The sequence below is a fragment of the Oncorhynchus clarkii genome, chromosome 13 (assembly GCF_045791955.1).
Source record: "Oncorhynchus clarkii lewisi isolate Uvic-CL-2024 chromosome 13, UVic_Ocla_1.0, whole genome shotgun sequence".
Taxonomy (NCBI): domain Eukaryota; kingdom Metazoa; phylum Chordata; class Actinopteri; order Salmoniformes; family Salmonidae; genus Oncorhynchus; species Oncorhynchus clarkii.
The window spans coordinates 56,531,995-56,555,030 of record NC_092159.1 but is presented as its reverse complement, the minus strand read 5'-3'; the positions used below and the strand labels follow the sequence as shown (position 1 = coordinate 56,555,030).

Genomic DNA, 23,036 nt, shown 5'->3' with positions numbered 1-23,036 from the left:
TTCACCTGCTGCAGTGCAGGGGGAGTTTTTGTTTATCCAGAACAATCAACAAACATTTGACTTTTACTCACTCTGATTTACAAAAACAGAATGGAACAATTTCGTGGTGTGGGAGACAAAGCAACACTCGTGAAAATAACAGTACTTCGTGGAAATAACCTGGTAAGCTTGTGTCCCTTTCTGGTTTCCAGTACGTTAGTAGCACTGGTAGAATAAGATCGGTCAGTTGTAGCAACTTGCATATATGGCTAACTTGTTGTTTTACATTCTTGGGTTCTGGGGATCCACAGTTGTGCACGTTGTTGTCTTAGCTCAGGAAGTACAACTGATTCAGTTGATCAAGAGTTTGATGACTAACTTAATGGATCAGTTGAGTCAAATGTGCACCCCCGGCTGTGACAGCTCTATTGATCAAATTCTGCTAGCTAACTAACGTTAATATTATAATAAACCCTAACAAAATGGTGTTGCTGTTTTTCACTTCCAGAGGGGCAACAAGGCTGAGTCCATCCTGAACTATGTGAGAGCTGAGTTCAATGGCATCGTCCTGGGAGATTCCCAGAAGCTGGATGCTGCTGTGGATCAGGGCGTGGATTACAACTTCACCTGCAGCTTTGAGTGCTCAGATGCTGCCCACACATTAGATGACATGGCACACAAACCTGTCATATGTGAGCTACTACTAACTAATCCATTATTATGATGTGTGCTGCTTGTTTCAGATGTTAAAGCCTCTATTTATCTTGACGATTGATCCATATCCTCATCTCCCTCGTTCAGCCAGTTGTTCACCAATCCACGGTTGCTTATCACATTAATCCGTCGTTGTCGTTGTCATTTAGTGACAGTGATTGAGGTCCTTCCCAAGGAGAAGAAGCAGAAGGAGGAGAAGACTGCAGTTATAGGGCAAGCTATAGTGGACTTGCTACCTCTCTTGCATGGTGAGAGACCAACACATTAGATCCAATCGAGTATCCATCTAACTTAATAGCTTCCAGGGCCCCAAAAAAACTCACTCATGGTTGAAATGTAAATGTATTCCTCTCTCTCTCACCCTCAATAGGTCAGGTCAGCTTCTTCTCCACTGTGCTACTTCATCCAACTCCTGGCTCACCTGCGGAGGCAGCCTCACAGGAGGGCAGCTGTAAAGTAGGAGTAAAAACTAACCAGCACGAGAGACTTTGTGTGTGTGTGACTGTGTGTTCATACGTGACTGTGTATGTATATCATACGTGAATATGTATGTATGTATGCTCTGTTTGTTTGTAATCTCCCTCCTCTGCCTGGCATCCAGCCATCTCTAGACGTGACCGTCTGTGTTTCCGAGCCTCTGCTATCCGGCGTCCAGCTGTCTGACTCCAACCTGCTGAAGGTTACTGTGGAGACAGCTTACTCTGTTCCGGAGGTGTGGAACCCTGTCTCTGGTCCTCTCTCCAGCTATGTGGCTGCCCTGCAGGTTCCCCTCACTGCAGAGGTGAGCGATAAGAGACCTATGTTGCCATCAGGGTTGGAGCCAATTCCATTTAAATTCAGTCAATACAGGAAGTAAAGTGAAATTCCTCTTCTTTTCATGTCATTTGTCAAATATTTGCTATTGAATAGAATGACAACTCTATAGGTCAGTTCACAGTCACACTGGAATAGTACAGACCAATTCCCATACTAATGCACTAAAGCATTTTTACTGTGGAAATGTTGTCAACTGTGAACTATTGACAGTAATTCAAGGATACAATACACATACACAGATGAACCAACAATCCCTAATGTCATATGACATTTAACTTGTACCTGACACATTTCTTGTTTCCCTCAGAAAGAGCAGGTGCTGATGTTCTCCAATGGGCTGCTTAAGGTGGGCGGGGAGAGTGAACCCATGGGAAGACCCAGGAAGTGGCCCCTGGGTCCCCTGTTGGCTCCTGGAGCTCAGTTTATACCAGGTGTCTCCGTGGAGGGAGAGCCCATTGAGATGGAGGATGGGGATCTCACCAGCATAGAGGTACTCTAGCCTACTTGTACTCTGGTATTATGGTTGGTATAACCATCTCTAGTACTGCAGCACAATCTCACCTTAATACCAAATATATCAAATGTTTTTATTGTTATGTCATTATTTCAATTATTGTCATTGAGTCATCGTTTGCACTCTCAGTGGTTTGACCAATACATTCTGTGTAATGTATGGATGTCACGGTCATCATAAAGAGGTGACCAAGGCGCAGCGTGGTAGGCATACATCTTCTTTAATTAAAGAAAAACCACTGAACAAACTATCAAAACAACAAAAAAACGAACCATGGCACTAATATGCGTCGTGCAGACAGGCAACTAAACATAGACCAAGAACACACAAAATACCCAAGGAATATGGCTACCTAAATATGGTCCCCAATCAGAGACAACGATAAACAGCTGCCACTGATTGAGAACCAATTTAGGCAACCATAGACATATAAACACCTAGACTTACTAAAACCCCTAGAGATACAAACACCTTAGACATAGAAAAACCCCTAGACAATATAAAAACCCCTAGACAATATAAAAACCCCTAGACAATATAAAAACCCCTAGACAATACAAAAACTAACAAACCACCCTCGTCACACCCTGACCTAACCAAAATACTAAAGAAAACAAAGATAACTAAGGTCAGGGCGTGACAATGGATCTCTTCCCCTCATCGCTTCCTGTGTTTTCCAGGACAGGGATTTCCGGAAAGAAGCGGAGACCAATAAGAAGAGAGTGAGCTGGGACACAGAGCGTCGTTGCTTTCTGGATGCAGATGGTGCAGCCTGGTGAGACAGATACACCACCTCACTGCCAACAATCTGCTTCTATTGAGCCCTGCTTTAAATCTTGGATTTTATCTGTAACAAATATAAATAGAGAGCTACAGTATCCTCAATAAAGTTTTTCAATATTGAATTGAAAAAAGTTGGACTATATACTGCGCTACTACCAAATTGCCCTTTGGGAACAATAAAGTTTTATTGAATTTAATTGAATTCTCTATCTATGTTCTATCCTCCTCTCTCAGTCTGACCCGTAGGATAGCAGAAAGCAGACTGTGGCCAGTAGAGGTCATGAGGTCACCACAGGTTGGAGCCACTAAGGGAGGGAAGGCTGGCAAAGACAAGGGAGTAAGACACTGAATTTCTCCTATACAGGATCTGATAAAATCACTCTTGGCCATTATTGTTAATATCCTTACTAATGTTTCTTTGAATTGCCTTTTTGTGTGTGTGTGTGTGTGTGTGTGTCTCTGTTCATCAGGGTGAGGATGAAACCCAACTCTCCTTCCATGGAGTGGCATACGTGGACATGGCGCCCCTGTTGTACCCCGGGGCGAGGCGTGTCCGTGGGGCGTACCGGCTCTACCCCTTCTACGACTCTGACCTACTGGTCAAGGTGAAAGGAGCTTCGACTACAGCCATTCAAGGTTTCTTTAGAATATGGTGTTGTTGGGGCTTCCCATGTGGCAGCGGTCTAAGGCACTGCATCTCAGTGTTGCGGCATCACTACAGCCTGGGGTTTGATCTCATTACCGGCTGTGACCGGGAGTCCAATAGGGCGGCGCACAGTTGGCCCAGTGTCGTCCGGGTTAGGGGAGCGTTTGGCCGGGGGGCTTTACTTGGCTCATCGCGCTCTATTGCGACACCTTGTGGCGAGCCGGGCTTCTGCAGGCTGATTTCGGTTGTCAGTTGAATGGTGTTTCCACTGACACATTGGTGCAGCTGGCTTCTGGGTTAAGCGAGCAGGTATTAAGCGCAGTTTGGTAGGTCTTGGAGGACGCATGACTCGACCTTCGCCTCTCCCGAGCCCGTTGGGGAGTTGCAGCGATGAGACAAGATCGTAATCACAAAATTGGGGAGAAAAAGGGGGGGGAAATAAGAATATGGTTTGACAGGTTTGGTATCGCAAGACTAAGGTGAGATAGTCTTGCAGTGGCAGGTGTGGAGGAACGGTCAATACTAATTTGACACTCGTGATTATTACAGAACCGCTTTCGGTGTCTGTGTGTTTGAGAGAGACTGTGATATGATTGGGTAAATGAAACAGACTTGCAGAACAGACTACCAGAACAGAGGCAGCCATGTTGACTAATTCATTCTGAGACACAGCAGTTGTCCAGATTATCATCCATTCTATTCCGTGCCAGTTTTCGTGTCCTTGTTGCTATCTCTCTCCGTCTATTGGAGTTTTGTTTAAAGGACATTTAGTTAGTTGTTTTGGTTTGTTTTTGTACATTTCCTATGTAGTTAGAACACTTTTTTGCCCTTAAAAAAATGTTCTATGATACCCTCAAGTGTCCTAAAATAGAGAATCAAAACACTTGATGGTCCATGTTATTACAATCTTAAAACAAATTGTTTGTGTTTGCGCAGTACATCTCATAACCATTAGGTTTCTAAGGGCTCTTAGCTTGTACATGAACAAATGTGGAAATATGAGATACATCCGTTAACCACAACACACATTTGACACATCTTTTAGTATTTCACAGCTGTGCAGCGCTGTATCCCTGCGGGGATGGTTTTTGCTCATTGCCAATTGGCTTGTTGTGCCATACTTTGGATTGTTAATGGGGGCTGCTGAGGGAAGGATGGCTCATAATAATGGCTGGAACAGAGTAAATGGAATGGCATCAAACCATGTGTTTGATGTATTTGATACCATTCCACTGATTCTGCTCCAGCCATTACCACAAGCCCCTCCGACCCAGTTAAGGTGCCACCAACCTCCTGTGGTGTGCTCTAATGCTCTTACGGTACCCCTGCGGTGCTGAACTTGAGTTTTTGCATTACCCTGGCAACATAGAACCAAACCACCCCCTGCTGAGTGATTATCTGGTGTTATTATGTGTGACCCGGGGCATGTTCACAAGGTGACAAACGGACTGAAACAGGAGGGACGACTATGGACTTGGTCCAATAAGTACCGTCATTTTCGTTTACCGTTGCAAAATGTTTTGTTACGGTGTGCCCTAATGAACACGACCCTTGTATTGTGTTTGACAGGCTAAGAGAAACATCAGTGTTCTGAGAGAGAGTATCAGGGCTCCGGCCACCCAGGGCCGAGGTAGGGCCCCCTCCTCCGTAGGCTCCTGCAAGGCGGTCCCTAGTAAGATGTTTGACGGCGGTCACAAGGGCGGGAAGGACACCAAGGAATCGGCCAAAAGGGTAAGCGACTGACTTACTGCCTTTTTGACCACGATGGGGCTCTGTGTCTCAGACAGTGGCTCTTTCTCAATTCATCTTTCCTTAATGCCTAGCACCCTCTCTCCTCGCCTCTTTCTCAGAACACATTGGAGAACAAGGTGAGATGGGAGGGACCCTTGACCTTCTCCTCCAATATGGTTGAGTAGGAGGCAAGGAGATAGGATGCAAGGAATCGAAGAAAGATGAATTGAGAAAGAGCCACTGTCTGCGATAGAGCTAGGATATGACTTCTTTGTAAAAGGTCTCAATAGCATTCAGTGACATCCTGTTGATAGGCCAGCTGCAGTCTCCCACAGAGCATCTTAGATCAGAGACCCTGATTTCCTCTATGATTGAGTTGTGGGTCGGCAGCAACAGGAGCGCTTCCCAAAGCAATTAGCCTTAATGGCAGCAGCTTGCCAGCGTCGTCAGAGAGCGGTGAATCATCTCGTTAGCTGTTAGCTCATCTGGCCCCTCGCTACAGCCCCCCCCGTGGCCCAGCAGCAGAAGGAGCGACGAACACACACACACACACACACTCATGTGCGTACGCACACATATATACACGTAAACATACACACACACATACACAGCCACCCCAACAACTAAGCATTTGTTATGGCCAGACAAATAACAGGCTCTTACACACAGGCATGCACCCACACACACGTGCCTCCACAAGTGTGCACACACACGCTCACACACACACATGCATGCCCACAGATGCACACACACAAAGTGCACAAAGTACACATACATACACACACACAAGCACGCAAGCATGCACAAGTACATACAAGTACATGAATCGATCCACACAAACAACAACCTCTCATTCATGGTTCATACACAAGTGTTGTCTAGAAGTGTTGCCTACACATGCCCACATCCAACCAGAGAATAACTGTTTAATAACTGTTCTGTACTGTAGCATGGTTGAACCCTGCAGGTTGTTTGCTATTGTGTATTTCCAACTTCGTCTTTTTGCAATGTCTCATGGCAAAATTCTAACTTGTAAAGAGTGAACTAGAATTGAAATATGCTTTGCTTGTTTGCCTTGATTGGTGAGAGAGAAGGACATAGTGATTTGTTTTATTTCAGCCCGGGACACAGGGGAAGTCAGCACCCATTGGCACTGATAGTGTGACGCTGGTTGAAACTGAACAGCAGCAACAAGTGAACGCAGAGGGTCAGGTGAGTTGGGGTTCTGTGAACCATTAAACAATATCAAATCTAGGGGTCATGTATACATTTACAATGTAGTCATTTAGCAGACTCTCTCTTATCCAGAGAGACTTACAGGAGCAATTAGAGTAAGTGCCTTGCTCAAGGGCACATCAACAGATTTTTCACATAGTCGAACCAGCGACCTTTCCGTTACTGGCCCAATGCTCTTAACTGCTAGGATACCTGCCACCCTCAATAAGTAGCACCTATCATCTCTGTGTACCATTTCCAGTGTATCTATTGCATGTGGCAAATTAACTTGAACCTTGAACTTAGATGTATGCAGATTCCAGAACCTACATCATCATTGAAATCGCTCTTGAGAAGTCGCTGGTGCCAAAGAGATCACCGGAAGAGTTAGCCAAAAGGTAATGTGACGTTTGTTCAACTTTAATTAAACATGTGGAATGGCCTAAAAGATTAACATGTAAGTCTGAAGTAATTGAGTGGAAGTATTGCAGTATAGATTGGAATGGGATGAAAAAGGGATGGTTTGTTTGAATAGATGTTGTAGTAGCAGTTGTAGTAACGTTGTAGCAACATCCTAGTAATGTTGTTGTAACGTTGTATTATGGTTTACTACGGTTTCTCTGCATTTCTGTTGAAAGGGTGATGGAGCTGATACCTCCTAGAGCTCCTTTGCCTCGCAGACCTGCTGGAGCAGAGAGAGTAAACCACCACACACACACACACACACACATTCCACAAACGTAATCCAAAAACGTGGTCTAATGATTGCACTTCCCTCAATCATTACATTCACTCTGAGTGATTGCCATCTTGTGGCCATAATCTAGACTTGTATAGAGGCATAAAATGCCAGTGGTTTCCAGTGATGATAGCTGCTGTCTCCTGCGGTCCAGCACATCCCAAACCAACGTCACACTTAACCTTATAACGGGCTCTGGGAAATGTAAATCGTTACCAAAATGTCATAATTGTTTGAAAACAAGTCTATTTTTAGCCTTACATACCCCTTCCTTCCTTGCGGCTTTGCTTCCTTCCTTGCTTCCCTACTTCCTTCCTTCTATCCTGCTGTACCAGGCTGTGCAGGAGTACCAGGCCCAGATAGCTAGTGTGGCAGGCCAGGTGTTGGAGCAGTACCAGCAGCTGTTCGGGCCTGCCTTCCTGCCCGGAGAGAAGCCTCTGGACCCAACCAGCCAGGAGCAGCGCAAGACCAAGCTCCTGGGAGAACTCAACTATTCTGGGAAGTACTTTGCTTTCAAGGAGCAGATTAAGGTGAGAAAGGGCTGGGTCGCATTCATTAGGCACCAAAAAAAATGACTGACACAGGGAGAGACTACCTGAACTTAAGAAACATTTGTTTTTGTTTTTCGTTGCAAAACCTTTTGCTATGGTGTACACTAATGAGTATGATCCGGGTTAGGGGAGTGGGTAAAGGATAATGTTGAGAATGACAGTTGCATGAGTGCTCAATAACTACTTTTGGACAGCGGGGTCGGGGCTAACCAGTGGCCAGCTGGTGCTTATCTCCTAAATTCTGGTTAACAAGCCAGTCTGCTTGTTCTTCTCATCTGAGGTCGGTTCCTTACAATGTATTATAGATTTAGTGAAAGATAAATTGGATCCCAAATATCCTGATCCCAGATCTGTTTGTGCTGTCTTTCCAAGTTGGACCAGCCTAGCTCTGTCGTCCCTTTTCAAGTCTTTTTGAGAAGACAATTCAATGCTGTCTGAAACATATGTTTCCCCTGGTATGTTATTCATAAACAATTGTTTTTCATAGAATATCAGAAGTGGGATGTATAATAAGACTAACAATATACAGTTGAAGTCAGAAGTTTACATACACTTAGGTTGGAGTCATTAAAACTAGTTTTTCAACCACTCCACAAATGTCTTGTTAACAAACTATAGTTTTGGCAAGTCGGTTAGGACATCTACTTTGTGCATGACACAAGTCATTTTTCCAACAATTGTTTACAGACAGATTATTTCACTTATAATTCACTGTATCACAATTCTAGTTGGTCAGAAGTGTACATACACCAAGTTGACTGTGCCTTTAAACAGCTCGGAAAATTACAGAAAATGATGTCATGGCTTTAGAAGCTTCTGGTAGGCTAATTGACATAATTTGAGTCAATTGTAGGTATACCTGTGGATGTATTTCAAGGCCTACCTTCAAACTCAGTGCCTCTTTGCTTGACATCATGGGAAAATCAAAAGAAATCAGCCAAGACTTCAGAAAAAGAATTGTAGACCTCCACAAGTCTGGTTCATCCTTGGGAGCAATTTCCAAACGCCTGAAGGTACCACATTCATCTGTACAAACAATAGTATGCAAGTATAAATACCATGGGACCACGCAGCCATCATACCGCTCAGGAAGAAGACACGTTCTGTCTCCTAGAGATGAACGTACTTTGGTGCGAAAAGTGCAAATCAATCCCAGAACAACAGCAAAGGACCTTGTGAAGATGCTGGCGGAAACAGGTACAAAAGTAATCAAATCAATCAAATCAAATCTTATTTGTCACATACACATGGTTATCAGATGTTAATGCAAGTGTAGCGAAATGCTTGTGCTTCTAGTTCCGACAATGCAGTAATAACCGAGTAATCTAACCGAACAATTCCACAACTACTACCTTATACACACACAAGTGTAAAGGGATAAAGAATATGTACATAAAGATATATGAATGAGTGATGGTACAGAATGGCATAGGCAAGATGCAGATGGATGTTCTGACCTCTATTTCCTTTGTTTTTGCATAGGCAAGTCATTATGATTGAGAATCATACAGTCACAGGATAGATGTGTGGAGTACAGTATATACATATGAGATGACTAATGTAGGGTATGTAAACATATAAGTGGCATAGTTTAAAGTGGCTAGTGATACATGTATTACATAAAAATGGCAAGATGCAGTAGATGATATAGAGTACAGTATATACATATACATATGAGGTGAGTAATGTAGGGTATGTAAACATTATATTAAGTGGCATTGTTTAAAGTGGCTAGTGATACATTTTTTACATCAATTTACATTATTAAAGTGGCTGGAGTTGAGTCAGTATGTTGGCAGCAGCCACTCAATGTTAGTGGTGGCTGTTTAACAGTCTGATGGCCTTGAGATAGAAGCTGTTTTTCAGTCTCTCGGTCCCTGCTTTGATGCACCTGTACTGACCTCGCCTTCTGGATGATAGCGGGGTGAACAGGCAGTGGCTCGGGTGGTTGTTGTCCTTGATGATCTTTATGGCCTTCCTGTGACATCGGGTGGTGTAGGTGTCCTGGAGGGCAGGTAGTTTGCCCCCGGTGATGCGTTGTGCAGACATCACTACCCTCTGGAGAGCCTTACGGTTGAGGGCGGAGCAGTTTGCCGTACCAGGCGGTGATACAGCCCGACAGGATGCTCTCGATTGTGCATCTGTAGAAGTTGCTTTTGGTGACAAGCCAAATTTCTTCAGCCTCCTGAGGTTGAAGAGGCGCTGCTGCCATGTGTGTGGGTGGACCAATTCAGTGTGTCTGTGATGTGTACGCCGAGGAACTTAAATCTTACTGTCCCGTCAATGTGGATAGGGGGGTGCTCCCTCTGCTGTTTCCTGAAGTCCCCAATTATCTCCTTTGTTTTGTTGACGTTGAGTGTGAAGTTATTTTCCTGACACCACACTCCGAGGGCCCTCACCTCCTCCCTGTAGGCCGTCTCGTCGTTGTTAGTAATCAAGCCTACCACTGTAGTGTTGTCCGCAAGCTTGATGATTGAGTTGGAGGCGTGCATGGCCACTCAGTCGTGGGTGAACAGGGAGTACAGGAGAGGGCTCAGAACGCACCCTTGTGGGGCCCCAGTGTTGAGGATCAGCGGGGTGGAGATGTTGTTACCTACCCTCACCACCTGGGGGCGGCCCATCAGGAAGTCCAGTACCCAGTTGCACAGGGTGGGGTCGAGACCCAGGGTCTCGAGCTTGATGACGAGTTTGGAGGGTACTATGGTGTTAAATGCTGAGCTGTAGTCGATGAACAGCATTCTCACATAGGTATTCCTCTTGTCCAGATGGGTTAGGGCAGTGTGCAGTGTGGTTGCGATTGCGTCGTCTGTGGACCTATTGGAGCGGTAAGCAAATTGGAGTGGGTCTAGGGTGTCAGGTAGGGTGGAGGTGATATGGTCCTTGACTAGCCCCTCAAAGCACTTCATGATGACGGAAGTGAGTGCTACGGGGCGGTATTCGTTTAGCTCAGTTACCTTAGCATTCTTGGGAACAGGAGCAATGGTGGTCCTCTTGAAGCATGTGGGAACAGCAGACTGGGATAAGGATTGATTGAATATGTCCGTAAACACACCAGCCAGCTGGTCTGCGCATGCTCTGAAGATGCGGCTGGGGATGCCGTCTGGGCCTGCAGCCTTGCGAGAGTTAACACGTTTAAATGTTTTACTCACCTCGGCTGCAGTGAAGGAGAGTCCGCAGGTTTTGGTAGCAGGCCGTGTCAATGGCACTGTATTGTCCTCAAAGCGGGCAAAGAAGTTATTTAGTCTGTCTGGGAGCAAGACATCCTGGTCCGCGACGGGGCTGGTTTTCTTTTTGTAATCCGTGATTGACTGTAGACCCTGCCACATACCTCTTGTGTCTGAGCCGGTGAATTGCGACTCTACTTTGTCTCTATACTGACGCTTAGCTTGTTTGATTGCCTTGCGGAGGGAATAGCTACACTGTTTGTATTCGGTCATGTTTCCGGTCACCTTGCCCTGGTTAAAAGCAGTGGTTCGCACTTTCAGTTTCGAGCGAATGCTGCCATCAATCCATGGTTTCTGGTTTGGAAAAGTTTTAATAGACGCTGTGGGTATAACATCTCCAATGCACTTTCTAACGAATTCGCTCACCGAATCAGCATATTTGTCAATGTTGTTGTTGGACACAATGCGGAACATATCCCAATCCACGTGAACGAAGCAGTCTTGAAGCGTGGAATCAGATTGTTCAGACCAGCGTTGAACAGACCTGAGCGCGGGAGCTTCTTGTTTAAGTCTCTGTCTGTAGGCTGGAAGCAACAAAATGGAGTCGTGGTCAGCTTTTCCAAAAGGAGGGCGGGGGAGGGCCTTATATGCGTCGCAGAAGTTAGAATAACAATGAATAACAGTATCTATATCCACAGTAAAACGAGTCCTATATCAACATAACCTGAAAGGCCGCTCAGCAAGGAAGAACCCACTGCTCCAAAACTGGCATAAAAAAAGCCAGACTGTAGTTTGCAACTGCACATGGGGACAAAGATTGTACTTTTTGGAGAAATGTCCTCTGGTCTGATGAAACAAAAATAGAACTGTTTGGCCATAATGACCATCGTTATGTTTGGAGGAAAAAGGGAGAGGCTTGCAAGCCGAAGAACACCATCCCAACCGTGAAGCATAGGGTTGGCAGCATGTTGTGGGGGTGCTTTGCTGCAGGAGGGACTGGTGCACTTTACAAAATAGATGGCATCATGAGGGAGGACAATTATGTGGATATATTGAAGCAACATTTCAAGACATCAGTCAGGAAGTTAAAGCTTGCTCGCAAATGGGTCTTCCAAATGGACAATGACCCCAAGCATACTTCCAAAGTTGTGGCAAAATGGCTTAAGGACAACAAAGTCAAGGTATTGGAGTGGCCATCACAAAGCCCTGACCTCAATCCTATAGAAAATTTGTGGGCAGAGCTGAAAAAGCATGTGCGAGCAAGGAGGCCTACATACCTGACTCAGTTACACCAGCTCTGTCAGGAGGAATGGGCCAAAATTCACCCAACTTATTGTGGGAAGCTTGTGGAAGGCTACCCAAAACATTTGACCCAAGTTAAACAATTTAAAGGCAATGCTACCAAATACTAATTGAGTGTATGTAAACTTCTGACGCACTGGGAACGCGATGAAAGAAATAAAAGCTGAAATAAATCATTCTCTCTACTATTATTCTGACATTTCACATTCTTAAAGTTAAGTGGTGAGCCTAAATGACCCTAAGACTAAATTTTTTTCTTAGGATTAAATGTCAGGAATTGTGAAAAACTGAGTTTAAATGTATTTGGCTAAGGTGTATCTAAACTTCCAACTTCAACTGTAAATCTGTGGTGATGTTTATGCTACCATGTCAGGGTCAGTACTCTGTGGTGATGTTTTTGCTACCATGTCATGGCCAGTACTCTGTGGTGCGTATCGTGAGGGAGAAGATGCTGCGGACTGAGGCCTTCTCAGATCCTGAGCAGCTGCAGGCCTTCCTCAGCCAGCTCTATGTGTTCCTGGTGGACGAGATGCACGTCGCCCTCAACAAGGCAAGACACACACCCTTGCTCACCCTTCCCAGTCCCACCATACATACATTTCCATGACCAGTTCTTTCTTTCCATGGATTTCAACCTATTCTGTTCTTCCCTTATATATATATATATATATATATACAGTGACTAGGATCTGGTTTCAATGATGGCCTCTTTTGGTATAGAGGAACTACGTCACTGCCTGCGTCACTACTTTATCCGCTTTAATAAAATAGTAGCTAGCAGGATCACAGAGGTTGTGTGCATTTCACAAATGGCTAGTTTGCATTATCTATCTTAACTAAAACCACTGCAAAGGTTTTGCCTGTAAACTTTGGTTTTGAATCGCGACGTTCTGGCATGGCTGCCTTGTGATTTGTTCGGAGAGTCCCCAGATGTGTTGTTTTTTTGACATAGACAGTGACGTAGTTCCTCTATACCAAAAAAGTCCATAATTGAAACCAGCCCCTGGTCACTGTGTTGCCTAGGGTTGGGTGTTCATAACTATCCCTTATGGGGCTCTGTTTGTAACATGCTATATTTGGTGAAATATATTAATTATGTGCAATCGTTTGTGTCCACAAAATGTACAAAAAAATACTAACTGCCTTGTCCTTCTTCTCTCCCCAGACGTTGTCAGTGGATGCCCAGGAGACTCAGCCTCGCCCCCTGGTGGACTGTGCCCAGCTCATCCACTTTGCCAAGGAGGCCCAGCTCAACGGGGACTACCAGCTAGCTGCCCAGTACTACCAGGAGGTAACAGAGTGTTGGAGGGGATCATTTTGGGAAAGGCGAAGTGCTGAAGCACTCATTTTAATCACATTCGGAGTAGTTACACACTGTCTGTCTGCACCACACACCTTGTGCTGCAGTCACTAGAGTGCCTGTGACAAAACTATTGAATGTTTTCAACCATTGGACCTTTAGTTGTGACGGGAGGGTTAAACATCATAACAACGGACATTTCTAAGCATGGTTTTAGTTCAGAAAGAGATGTTCTAACCCTGTTAGTGAGCTTGGTTTGTTTGTGATGGTTCTCCCCCTGTAGCAGCTGACTCGTGACCGTAGCGACCCAGCCCACTGGTTTGACTACGGGGTGTTGTACATGCTGACGGCTGACTACCAGAAGGCTGAGGAGTGCTTCCACTACGCTGTGTCCATGGAGCAAACACACCTGCCCAGGTAATAAGGGAGGGGATGGTAACCTGGTTCAGCGTTCACTCTGGTTTAAACAGACCAGGGGAATAGAGGTCCATACTTAAAACTTACATCCAGTGAAACCAGGAACTTGCCATTTGCATGTATACCTCTCATGGGATGAGGGCCCTCCTACAAGCCTTTTCTGGGGGGTTTCACCCCTGCACAATTTTATTTCATTTTATTTCATTATTTGATGTATTTTTATTTTATGAGTAAATAAATGAATTACAGAGTCTAACTGAATGATATTCTCTGTCTGTCTGCAGTTTGCTTATGTGTGGTATCCTGGCAGAGATGGGTGGACGCCTTGAGGAGGCAGAGACATTCTTTGAAGGAGCCACGTGTGTGGACCCGGCCAATGTGGTGGCCTGGACTCTGTATGGTAAGAGATGAGAGCCCGGGAGGGAGATGCTAGCCTGGTCCCAGATACTGTATGTTTGTAACAACAACACTAGGGTTGGCTCTACAGCACAAAGTGATCTAGGACCAGGATGGAAACGCCTCTATTAATCACAAACACAAACAGACACCTCTTACTTTAATTTGTCAGCGAACATAATCTAATCCCAAGAATTCAATACAAAGAAACAAGGACACGCCATAATACTTTAGTAATAGTTTATACGGTGTTACGATACTAGAATAATGTGTTGTAATAGAGCTGTTTGACTTCAGAAGTATTGGTGTCGATTCTAATTCTTCAATTTGGAATCAATTGGGAGTCAGTTCCAAAAAAAATTCCATCCAATGGTGATGACCATATTATCTGTGGTCACTGGTCAGGCCTGTTCTATGAGGGCCAGGACAACTCCATCCAGACAGAGATGGCTTTCCTGGAGGCCACCAAGCAGCAGAGGGCAGCCCTGGTGGTCACCCCACCCTGCAGGGTGGAGACAAGGGTGGAGTCACCAGACCTGGGGGAGGAGGAGCAGGAGGTGGCGAACTGTGAGTCTTTCACCATCGAGCCAGGTGAGCACTGAAGTGTAGCAGATGCAGTATCGCTAGCTGGTAGCCCGAGCGTCAAATCGAGCATCGTACGGTGGTGCCACCCTGTCTGAGACTAGACGTTTTGTCAGCCTTGTTCAACCAAGACCATGCTTTGTGAGTGTGAGGTGTTGTTGTGCAAGAGGTCAAACTCATTTATGTGATCTACTTTTGTTGGCTGTAGACGTGGATGGAGACACAGAAGCCAGTGTGGTGACCGGGTCTCAGAGCTGCCAGGGCAACAAGCCTGGGGAGGGATACAAGGGAGGTGCTGAGGCTGAACCTAGTGCCATGCAACACCTAGCAACCCCCACCAGACTAAACACCACCATCTATATGGAGACAGTGCAGTTCCTGCTGCAGAACAACGCACTACAGGTCAGCAACATGAGCACACACATATATATATATATATATATATATATATATATATATATATATATATATATATATATATACAGTGCCTTGCGAAAGTATTCGGCCCCCTTGAACTTTGCGACCTTTTGCCACATTTCAGGCTTCAAACATAAAAATATAAAACTGTATTTTTTTGTGAAGAATCAACAACAAGTGGGACACAATCATGAAGTGGAACGACATTTATTGGATATTTCAAACTTTTTTAACAAATCAAAAACTGAAAAATTGGGCGTGCAAAATTATTCAGCCCCTTTACTTTCAGTGCAGCAAACTCTCTCCAGAAGTTCAGTGAGGATCTCTGAATGATCCAATGTTGACCTAAATTACTAATGATGATAAATACAATCCACCTGTGTGTAATCAAGTCTCCGTATAAATGCACCTGCACTGTGATAGTCTCAGAGGTCCGTTAAAAGCGCAGAGAGCATCATGAAGAACAAGGAACACACCAGGCAGGTCCGAGATACTGTTGTGAAGAAGTTTAAAGCCGGATTTGGATACAAAAAGATTTCCCAAGCTTTAAACATCCCAAGGAGCACTGTGCAAGCGATAATATTGAAATAGAAGGAGTATCAGACCACTGCAAATCTACCAAGACCTGGCCGTCCCTCTAAACTTTCAGCTCATACAAGGAGAAGACTGATCAGAGATGCAGCCAAGAGGCCCATGATCACTCTGGATGAACTGCAGAGATCTACAGCTGAGGTGGGAGACTCTGTCCATAAAACAACAATCAGTCGTATATTGCACAAATCTGGCCTTTATGGAAGAGTGGCAAGAAGAAAGCCATTTCTTAAAGATATCCATAAAAAGTGTTGTTTAAAGTTTGCCACAAGCCACCTGGGAGACACACCAAACATGTGGAAGAAGGTGCTCTGGTCAGATGAAACCAAAATTGAACTTTTTGGCAACAATGCAAGACGTTATGTTTGGCGTAAAAGCAACACAGCTCATCACCCTGAACACACCATCCCCACTGTCAAACATGGTGGTGGCAGCATCATGGTTTGGGCCTGCTTTTCTTCAGCAGGGACAGGGAAGATGGTTAAAATTGATGGGAAGATGGATGGAGCCTAATACAGGACCATTCTGGAAGAAAACCTGATGGAGTCTGCAAAAGACCTGAGACTGGGACGGAGATTTGTCTTCCAACAAGACAATGATCCAAAACATAAAGCAAAATCTACAATGGAATGGTTCAAAAATAAACATATCCAGGTGTTAGAATGGCCAAGTCAAAGTCCAGACCTGAATCCAATCGAGAATCTGTGGAAAGAACTGAAAACTGCTGTTCACAAATGCTCTCCATCCAACCTCACTGAGCTCGAGCTGTTTTGCAAGGAGGAATGGGAAAAAATGTCAGTCTCTCGATGTGCAAAACTGATAGAGACATACCCCAAGCGACTTACAGATGTAATCGCAGCAAAAGGTGGCGCTACAAAGTATTAACTTAAGGGGCCTGAATAATTTTGCACGCCCAATTTTTCAGTTTTTGATTTGTTAAAAAAGTTTGAAATATCCAATAAATGTTGTTCCATTTCATGATTGTGTCCCACTTGTTGTTGATTCTTCACAAAAAAATACAGTTTTATATCTTTATGTTTGAAGCCTGAAATGTGGCAAAAGGTCGCAAAGTTCAAGGGGGCCGAATACTTTCGCAAGGCACTGTATATATATATATATATATACACACACACACACACACACACACACACACACACACACACACACACACACACACACACACACACACACACACAGCTACTAGACACACATGCTGTATAGAAGACTATGGATGTGTATACACTAAACTATGGCCCAATCCAACAGAAGACAATGAGTGAAAAACACATACAGTATGTCAGACTGGTAAGCTACTATAGCTCTGTGTAATAGTATCTCTCTCACACTGTCTTCCTGCTTATCACTCTTTAATTTGTCCAATATTCTGATACGAGATCTGTGCATCACTCCAGACACATATTTGTCAGCCTTCCCTCTGTGTCCTGTGTTTGCTACAGATGGTAGATGATAAAAAAGAGACTCTGCACGGTGATCCATGTGGTTTTTTGTGCATACGTTTCTAATCTTGTCCAATTCTGACCCTTTGTCCACAGATGGCCCAGAGAGCGCTGGCCCAGGAGCTCTTGTGTCCAGGTGGGGGTCTGAGCAGCTCCTACCACCTGGCCCTGGCCCGCTTGCAGCTGCTCAGGGCAGAGTACGGCAGCGCCGAGTCCAGCCTGAAGGAGGCGCTCAACGACAGCTTTCAGGTAGAGCCAACAGACATTTCCAGCCCAATTCCCAGACACAAAATAAGCCTGGTCCAGGAGTAAAAAGCATTCTCAATGGTGATTCTCAATTGAAAGAGCTTGTTAGTTCAGAACTAGGCTGAATCTGTGTCTGAGAAGCTGGCCCTTCAAGTTCAACTTTCAACTTTATTGTTGCAAAGGAAATTGGTTTTGCAGCAATCTGATGATAATCTGATGCTTCTAAATGGTTTATATATTATTCCATACAGGAAACAAATGTCTAACACATTAGTGTGATCCCTGCAGGAATTGAACCCACAACCTTGGTGTTATTAAAACCATGCTCTAACTAAGTGATCTATACAGGACCTGATTGCTATATTGTATGTTCTGGACATGTATAGGGACCCAGATGTGTGTGTTCTGGACACGTATAGGGACCCAGATGTGTGTGTTCTGGACACGTATAGGGACCCAGATGTGTGTGTTCTGGGCAGGTATAGGACCCAGATGTGTGTGTTCTGGACACTTATAGGGACCCAGATGTGTGTGTTCTGGACACGTATAGGACCCAGATATGTGTGTTCTGGACAGGTATAGGGACCCAGATGTGTGTGTTCTGGACACGTATAGGGACCCAGATGTGTGTGTTCTGGACACGTATAGGGACCCAGATGTGTGTGTTCTGGGCAGGTATAGGACCCAGATGTGTGTGTTCTGGACACGTATAGGGACCCAGATGTGTGTGTTCTGTGCAGGTATAGGACCCAGATAGGTGTGTTCTGGACACGTATAGGGACCCAGATGTGTGTGTTCTGGACACGTATAGGGACCCAGATGTGTGTGTTCTGGACACGTATAGGACCCAGATGTGTGTGTGTTCTGGACAGGTATAGGACCCAGATGTGTGTGTTCTGGACACGTATAGGACCCAGATGTGTGTGTTCTGGACACGTATAGGACCCAGATGTGTGTGTGTTCTGGACACGTATAGGGACCCAGATGTGTGTGTTCTGGACACGTATAGGACCCAGATGTGTGTATTCTGGACACGTATAGGACCCAGATGTGTGTGTTCTGGACACGTATAGGGACCCAGATGTGTGTGTTCTGGACACGTATAGGACCCAGATGTGTGTATTCTGGCCATGTATAGGACCCAGATGTATGGGCGTTGTTTGGGCACATACACCATCTGACTGGGGAGTTTGGGAAGGCCCAGGAGTGTTACGAGAGGACCCTGGACTTTGTGACGGATGCCACAGACACACACCCCATCTACCTGCGCCTGGGATCCATCTACCTGCAGGAAGGGGAGGTGAGATGAACAGGGGGTGGGGGTCACACACACCACCTGGGACCTGAGAACAATGTATTTACTACTGGGGAATATTCAGGAGTTGGTAGTTGTTTTGGTGGAAACTGAACAATACATTATTCTAAAAATATTAAAGTTACCCACTGTAATTAACTCCCTGTAATTAAGAGTCCCTAGGAGTGTGTGAGATTCATTGTTTTTGGTCTGTTAGTTTGACTCTGCACCTCGTCCACCAATTAGGTGTGTCTCCAGCTCCTACCTACCGATGTGTGCCAACATGATTGAAATTAACACTTTATGTATTGACACTTAAGTTTCAGAGGGCGAAAACAACTTACCTGCGCGCCTGCAAGAGCTCCCCCTCCTGCCTCACCTGGCTGGGACTAGGGATCGCCTGTTACCGGGTAAAAAATACCATATCTACTCTTCCCAAGCTCCTCTAGAAATGATACCGCTCTTTTTGATTATGTATGAAGGATATATTTGTGTGTATATGCATTTTTATTATTTATTTAACCTTTTATTTAACCAGGCTAGTTAGGAATTAGGAATACATTCTTAATTTGTGTGTGTGTGTGTGCCCACCCACAGCTAGGGGAGCTGACTGAAGCAGAGGATGCACTGACAGAGGCCAACATCCTGAACAACGGGAACGCGGAGGTGTGGGGTTACCTGTCTCTAGTTTGTTTGCAGGTGAGCATCCAGTCCATAGAAATAGAATCCATAAAACAGTCCTCCCCATTCAAGTCAATGATGGCCAGCCAGATTGCCAGAGTTCGAGGTTTCAAACCCTTTCTAAGGATTGTGTTTCTATGATCCAAACCTTATGATGTCACCACCATAGAATTACATATCGAATGAAAGGATCTCTGTTACATCTTGTTATGTGGGACTGAGTGCTATAGTATATACACAGTACAGTGTATATAGTGTGCAGAAGGAGGCCAGAAGAGAATTGGCTCCTTTAGGGCCGTGTACTGGGGTTTTTGACACAAACAAAGAGTTCAGGTGAAATCCATGTGTATTAACCCTGAAGTGTGTGTGGTTGTGTGTTTCAGACGGGCAGAAGACTTGAGGCAGAGCAGTCCTACAAATACGCCCTGCAGGTTGTTCCTCTCTGAATTGTTTCAAAACAATGTTATTGATATGTATATGCATTTAATGAAGTAATTTACTTTTATTTCACAGTTGAACCTACAGAAAGAGGCAGTTCTTCGTGAGATCAAGGCACTCCAAGATCATGTTGGCTTTGGAAATCCATGTTTCTGAAGAACAACTGCCGGTACCATCAATGATTTAGGTTAAAAAACAAAGATGAATTGTAATTCTTGTTGGTAAATACCTAATGGTCTGGAATTAAAGTAAAGAAACCTTGATGATAATGACTAAAGTGAAAGTCACCCATATTGCTTTAGTAAAAGTCTACAAGTATCTGGTTTTAAATGTACTTAAGTATCAAAAGTTTAAGTAAATGCTATAAATCTAATTCCTTATATTAAGCAAACCAGATGGCACAATTCTTAGGACAACCAGGGGCACATCAAGAATCAGACCCCATTCGCGCACAATCACAATAATGTACAGTTGAGTAATGTACAGTTTATAAGCTACTTCCTTCTGCATACAAGTGCATTCGGAAAGTGTTCAGACCCTTTCACTTTTTCCACATTTTGTTACGTTACAGCCTTATTCTAAAATTAATTAAATTATGTACTCCTCTCATTAATATACACACAATACCCCATAATGACAATGTGGGGTATTTTACAATTTTATGTTTGCAAAGAAAAAATAAATAAATACTTATTTACATGTGGGCAAAGTGAAGGGGTCTGAATACTTTTCCGAATGGACTGAACTTAGCGCTTATTGTTCGAATGACCACGGGAGTCGAGCATATACTTTAAGTGGAAAATACAATATCCAAAGCATTCACTGCATAAGTGTAAAGACTATCAGGCATAGCAAACTGCCAAGCCAACCATAAACTACAGTACACTTTTTATTTTACCTTTATTTAACTAGGCAAGGCCGTTAAGAAATTCTTATTTTCAATGACGGCCTGGGAACAGTGGGTTAACTGCCCGTTCAGGGGCAGAACGACAGATTTGTACCTTGTCAGCTCCGGGATTTAAACGTGCAACCTTCCGGTTACTAGTCCAACGCTCTAACCACTAGGCTACCCTGCCGCCCCATACCCTACAATCACCACCTCTGTGGAAGACAGACGTATTTAAAGCAATCCATTAAACCAGACACTTACCCAAAGCGATTGACAGTCACGCATACAATTATTTTTATTTTGTACACGGGAATGGAACGAACAATCCTGGTGTTGCAAGCGTCATGCTCTGCAGACTGAGCCGTACAGGACCACACTACATTATTGTGCAGCAACAGCTAGCTGGATAGTCATCTGCACTGTCTTTAAACTCATTTCCATAGACAAAGTAAATGCGTCTCCCACTTGTAGATCACCTTAGTGATAGGAATTATCTCGATGATCTGACGCTGCAGTGAGAGAGAGCGAGAGAGGGGAAAAGACGGTTCCTTTAATAACATTAATAAAATCCCATGACATTGATTTTTTTGCCATTTGGAACAAGCAAATGCACAAACAGGCCTCCAGTGTAATTAGATACTCCATGCGAAAAATGAGTTGCTGTAATTTGAATAATGATGATGATGACAATAATAATAATGAAAGAAACGAAACAGTCTCTCTGCCTGTTGTAGAATGCTTGATGTCTGGGAGAACTTGGCTTGGTGCTCCCTCACTGTGCGCTCCGCAGCACGCACCACATTAAGGTCTGGGAGAACTTGGCTTGGTGCTCCCTCACTGTGCGCTCCGCAGCACGCACCACATTAAGGTCTGGGAGACACATCACTGGGTGAACCTACATGAATGAGTGTATATTTCTGACATTATGAAATGATAGGAATAACGTTTTGCCTCATGTACATAACAAGGCACAAAAAATATTTGTATTTGCTGCTACATCATGTAATCTATTTAGCCCATAATAAATAATCTCAGAAATGTCATGTTCCCATAAATATGGTATGTTACCATGTACTGAGAGTTTTACCATGTACTGAAAGTTGTATCATGTACTGAGAGTCCTTAAACATACTATCCTGCCCAGACACATTATTCATGTTGGCCATTTGCAAACCACTGGACTGTTCCGTGACAAAGTCTTCAGGATTATTAGACCTAGTCAGTGTGGATTCAGAAATAGAGGAAATCAAGTGAAAGTTGAAGAAAAACAATTAACAAATCTCCAAGTTACTCATACAAGGGAAGCAGAGAAGTTGATGGATCTACTGAATGACACAGAGGCTGAGTTTACACAGGCAGCCCAATTCTGATCTTTTTCCAGTAATTGGTCTTTTGACCAGTCAGATCAGCTCTTTTGCCAATAATTGGTCAAAAGATCAGAATTGCCTGTGTAAAGGCAGTAATACTGTTATTTAGTTGAACAATGCTGAGCCAGCAACACCACTCATCATATCACCTTGAGGTTGATGAAGACCAAAAGCTGTCGTTGCCCCTGACAGGTCTCACACTCTTTTGACCCTTAGCCATCGCTAAGGTCGCAGCTGCAGTAAAAATGTCAAACAAGCCACCCAAGTGTCTGATATGAAATAAGGAAATGACTTCAATACACACTCTGTACTATGGCTACAGCTATTTGCTAAGTAAGCATATAGTAACATATTACACATTACATATAGTAGCATAGTACATATAGTATATTGTATTTGTCCCATGTGCCGAATACAACAGGTGTAGTAGACCTTACTGTGAGATGCTTACTTACAAGCCCTTAACCAACAATGCAATTTTAAGAAAATACCCCCCCCCCCAAAAAAGTAAGAGATAAGAATAACAAATTATTAAAGAGCAGCAGTAAATAACAATATTTACTAAATTTGTTATATACAGGGGGTACCGGTGTCCAGGTAATTGAGGTAATATGTACATGTTGGTAGAGTTATTAAAGTGACTATTCATAGATAATAACAGAGAGTAGCAGCAGCGTTCCAGAGGAGGGGTGGGGGGGGGGCAATGCAAATAGTCTGGGTAGCCATTTGATTAGCTGTTCAGGTGTCTTATGGCTTGGGGGTAGAAGCTATTTAGGAGCCTCTTGGACCTAGACTTGGTGCTCCGGT

General features: G+C 44.1%; 1 protein-coding gene across 1 annotated transcript; it reads left to right on the top strand.

Moving 5' to 3' along the window:
- Positions 1 to 75: 75 nt before the first annotated feature.
- LOC139424064 (cilia and flagella associated protein 70) lies at positions 76 to 20,204 on the top strand. The gene is made up of 26 exons (XM_071175754.1): positions 76 to 162; positions 488 to 671; positions 843 to 941; positions 1,064 to 1,149; positions 1,295 to 1,474; positions 1,817 to 1,999; positions 2,704 to 2,798; positions 3,041 to 3,143; positions 3,277 to 3,411; positions 5,022 to 5,183; positions 6,303 to 6,395; positions 6,705 to 6,796; positions 7,037 to 7,097; positions 7,473 to 7,667; positions 12,573 to 12,704; positions 13,320 to 13,445; positions 13,738 to 13,871; positions 14,156 to 14,271; positions 14,673 to 14,858; positions 15,058 to 15,251; positions 17,411 to 17,563; positions 18,699 to 18,860; positions 19,175 to 19,264; positions 19,452 to 19,553; positions 19,919 to 19,966; positions 20,049 to 20,204. The coding sequence occupies exons 1-26, from the start codon at positions 91 to 93 to the stop codon at positions 20,127 to 20,129; spliced, it is 3,264 nt and encodes a 1,087-aa protein (XP_071031855.1). The 5' UTR covers positions 76 to 90; the 3' UTR covers positions 20,130 to 20,204.
- Positions 20,205 to 23,036: the final 2,832 nt, after the last annotated feature.

Bases quoted from the DNA above. Each gene is read 5' to 3' on its own strand.
- LOC139424064 (XM_071175754.1), top strand. From the start codon at position 91: ATGGAACAATTTCGTGGTGTGGGAGACAAAGCAACACTCGTGAAAATA. The intron at 19,554-19,918 runs GTGAGCATCCAG...TGTGTGTTTCAG, and splicing joins TGTCTCTAGTTTGTTTGCAG to ACGGGCAGAAGACTTGAGGC. The intron at 19,967-20,048 runs GTTGTTCCTCTC...TTTATTTCACAG, and splicing joins CCTACAAATACGCCCTGCAG to TTGAACCTACAGAAAGAGGC.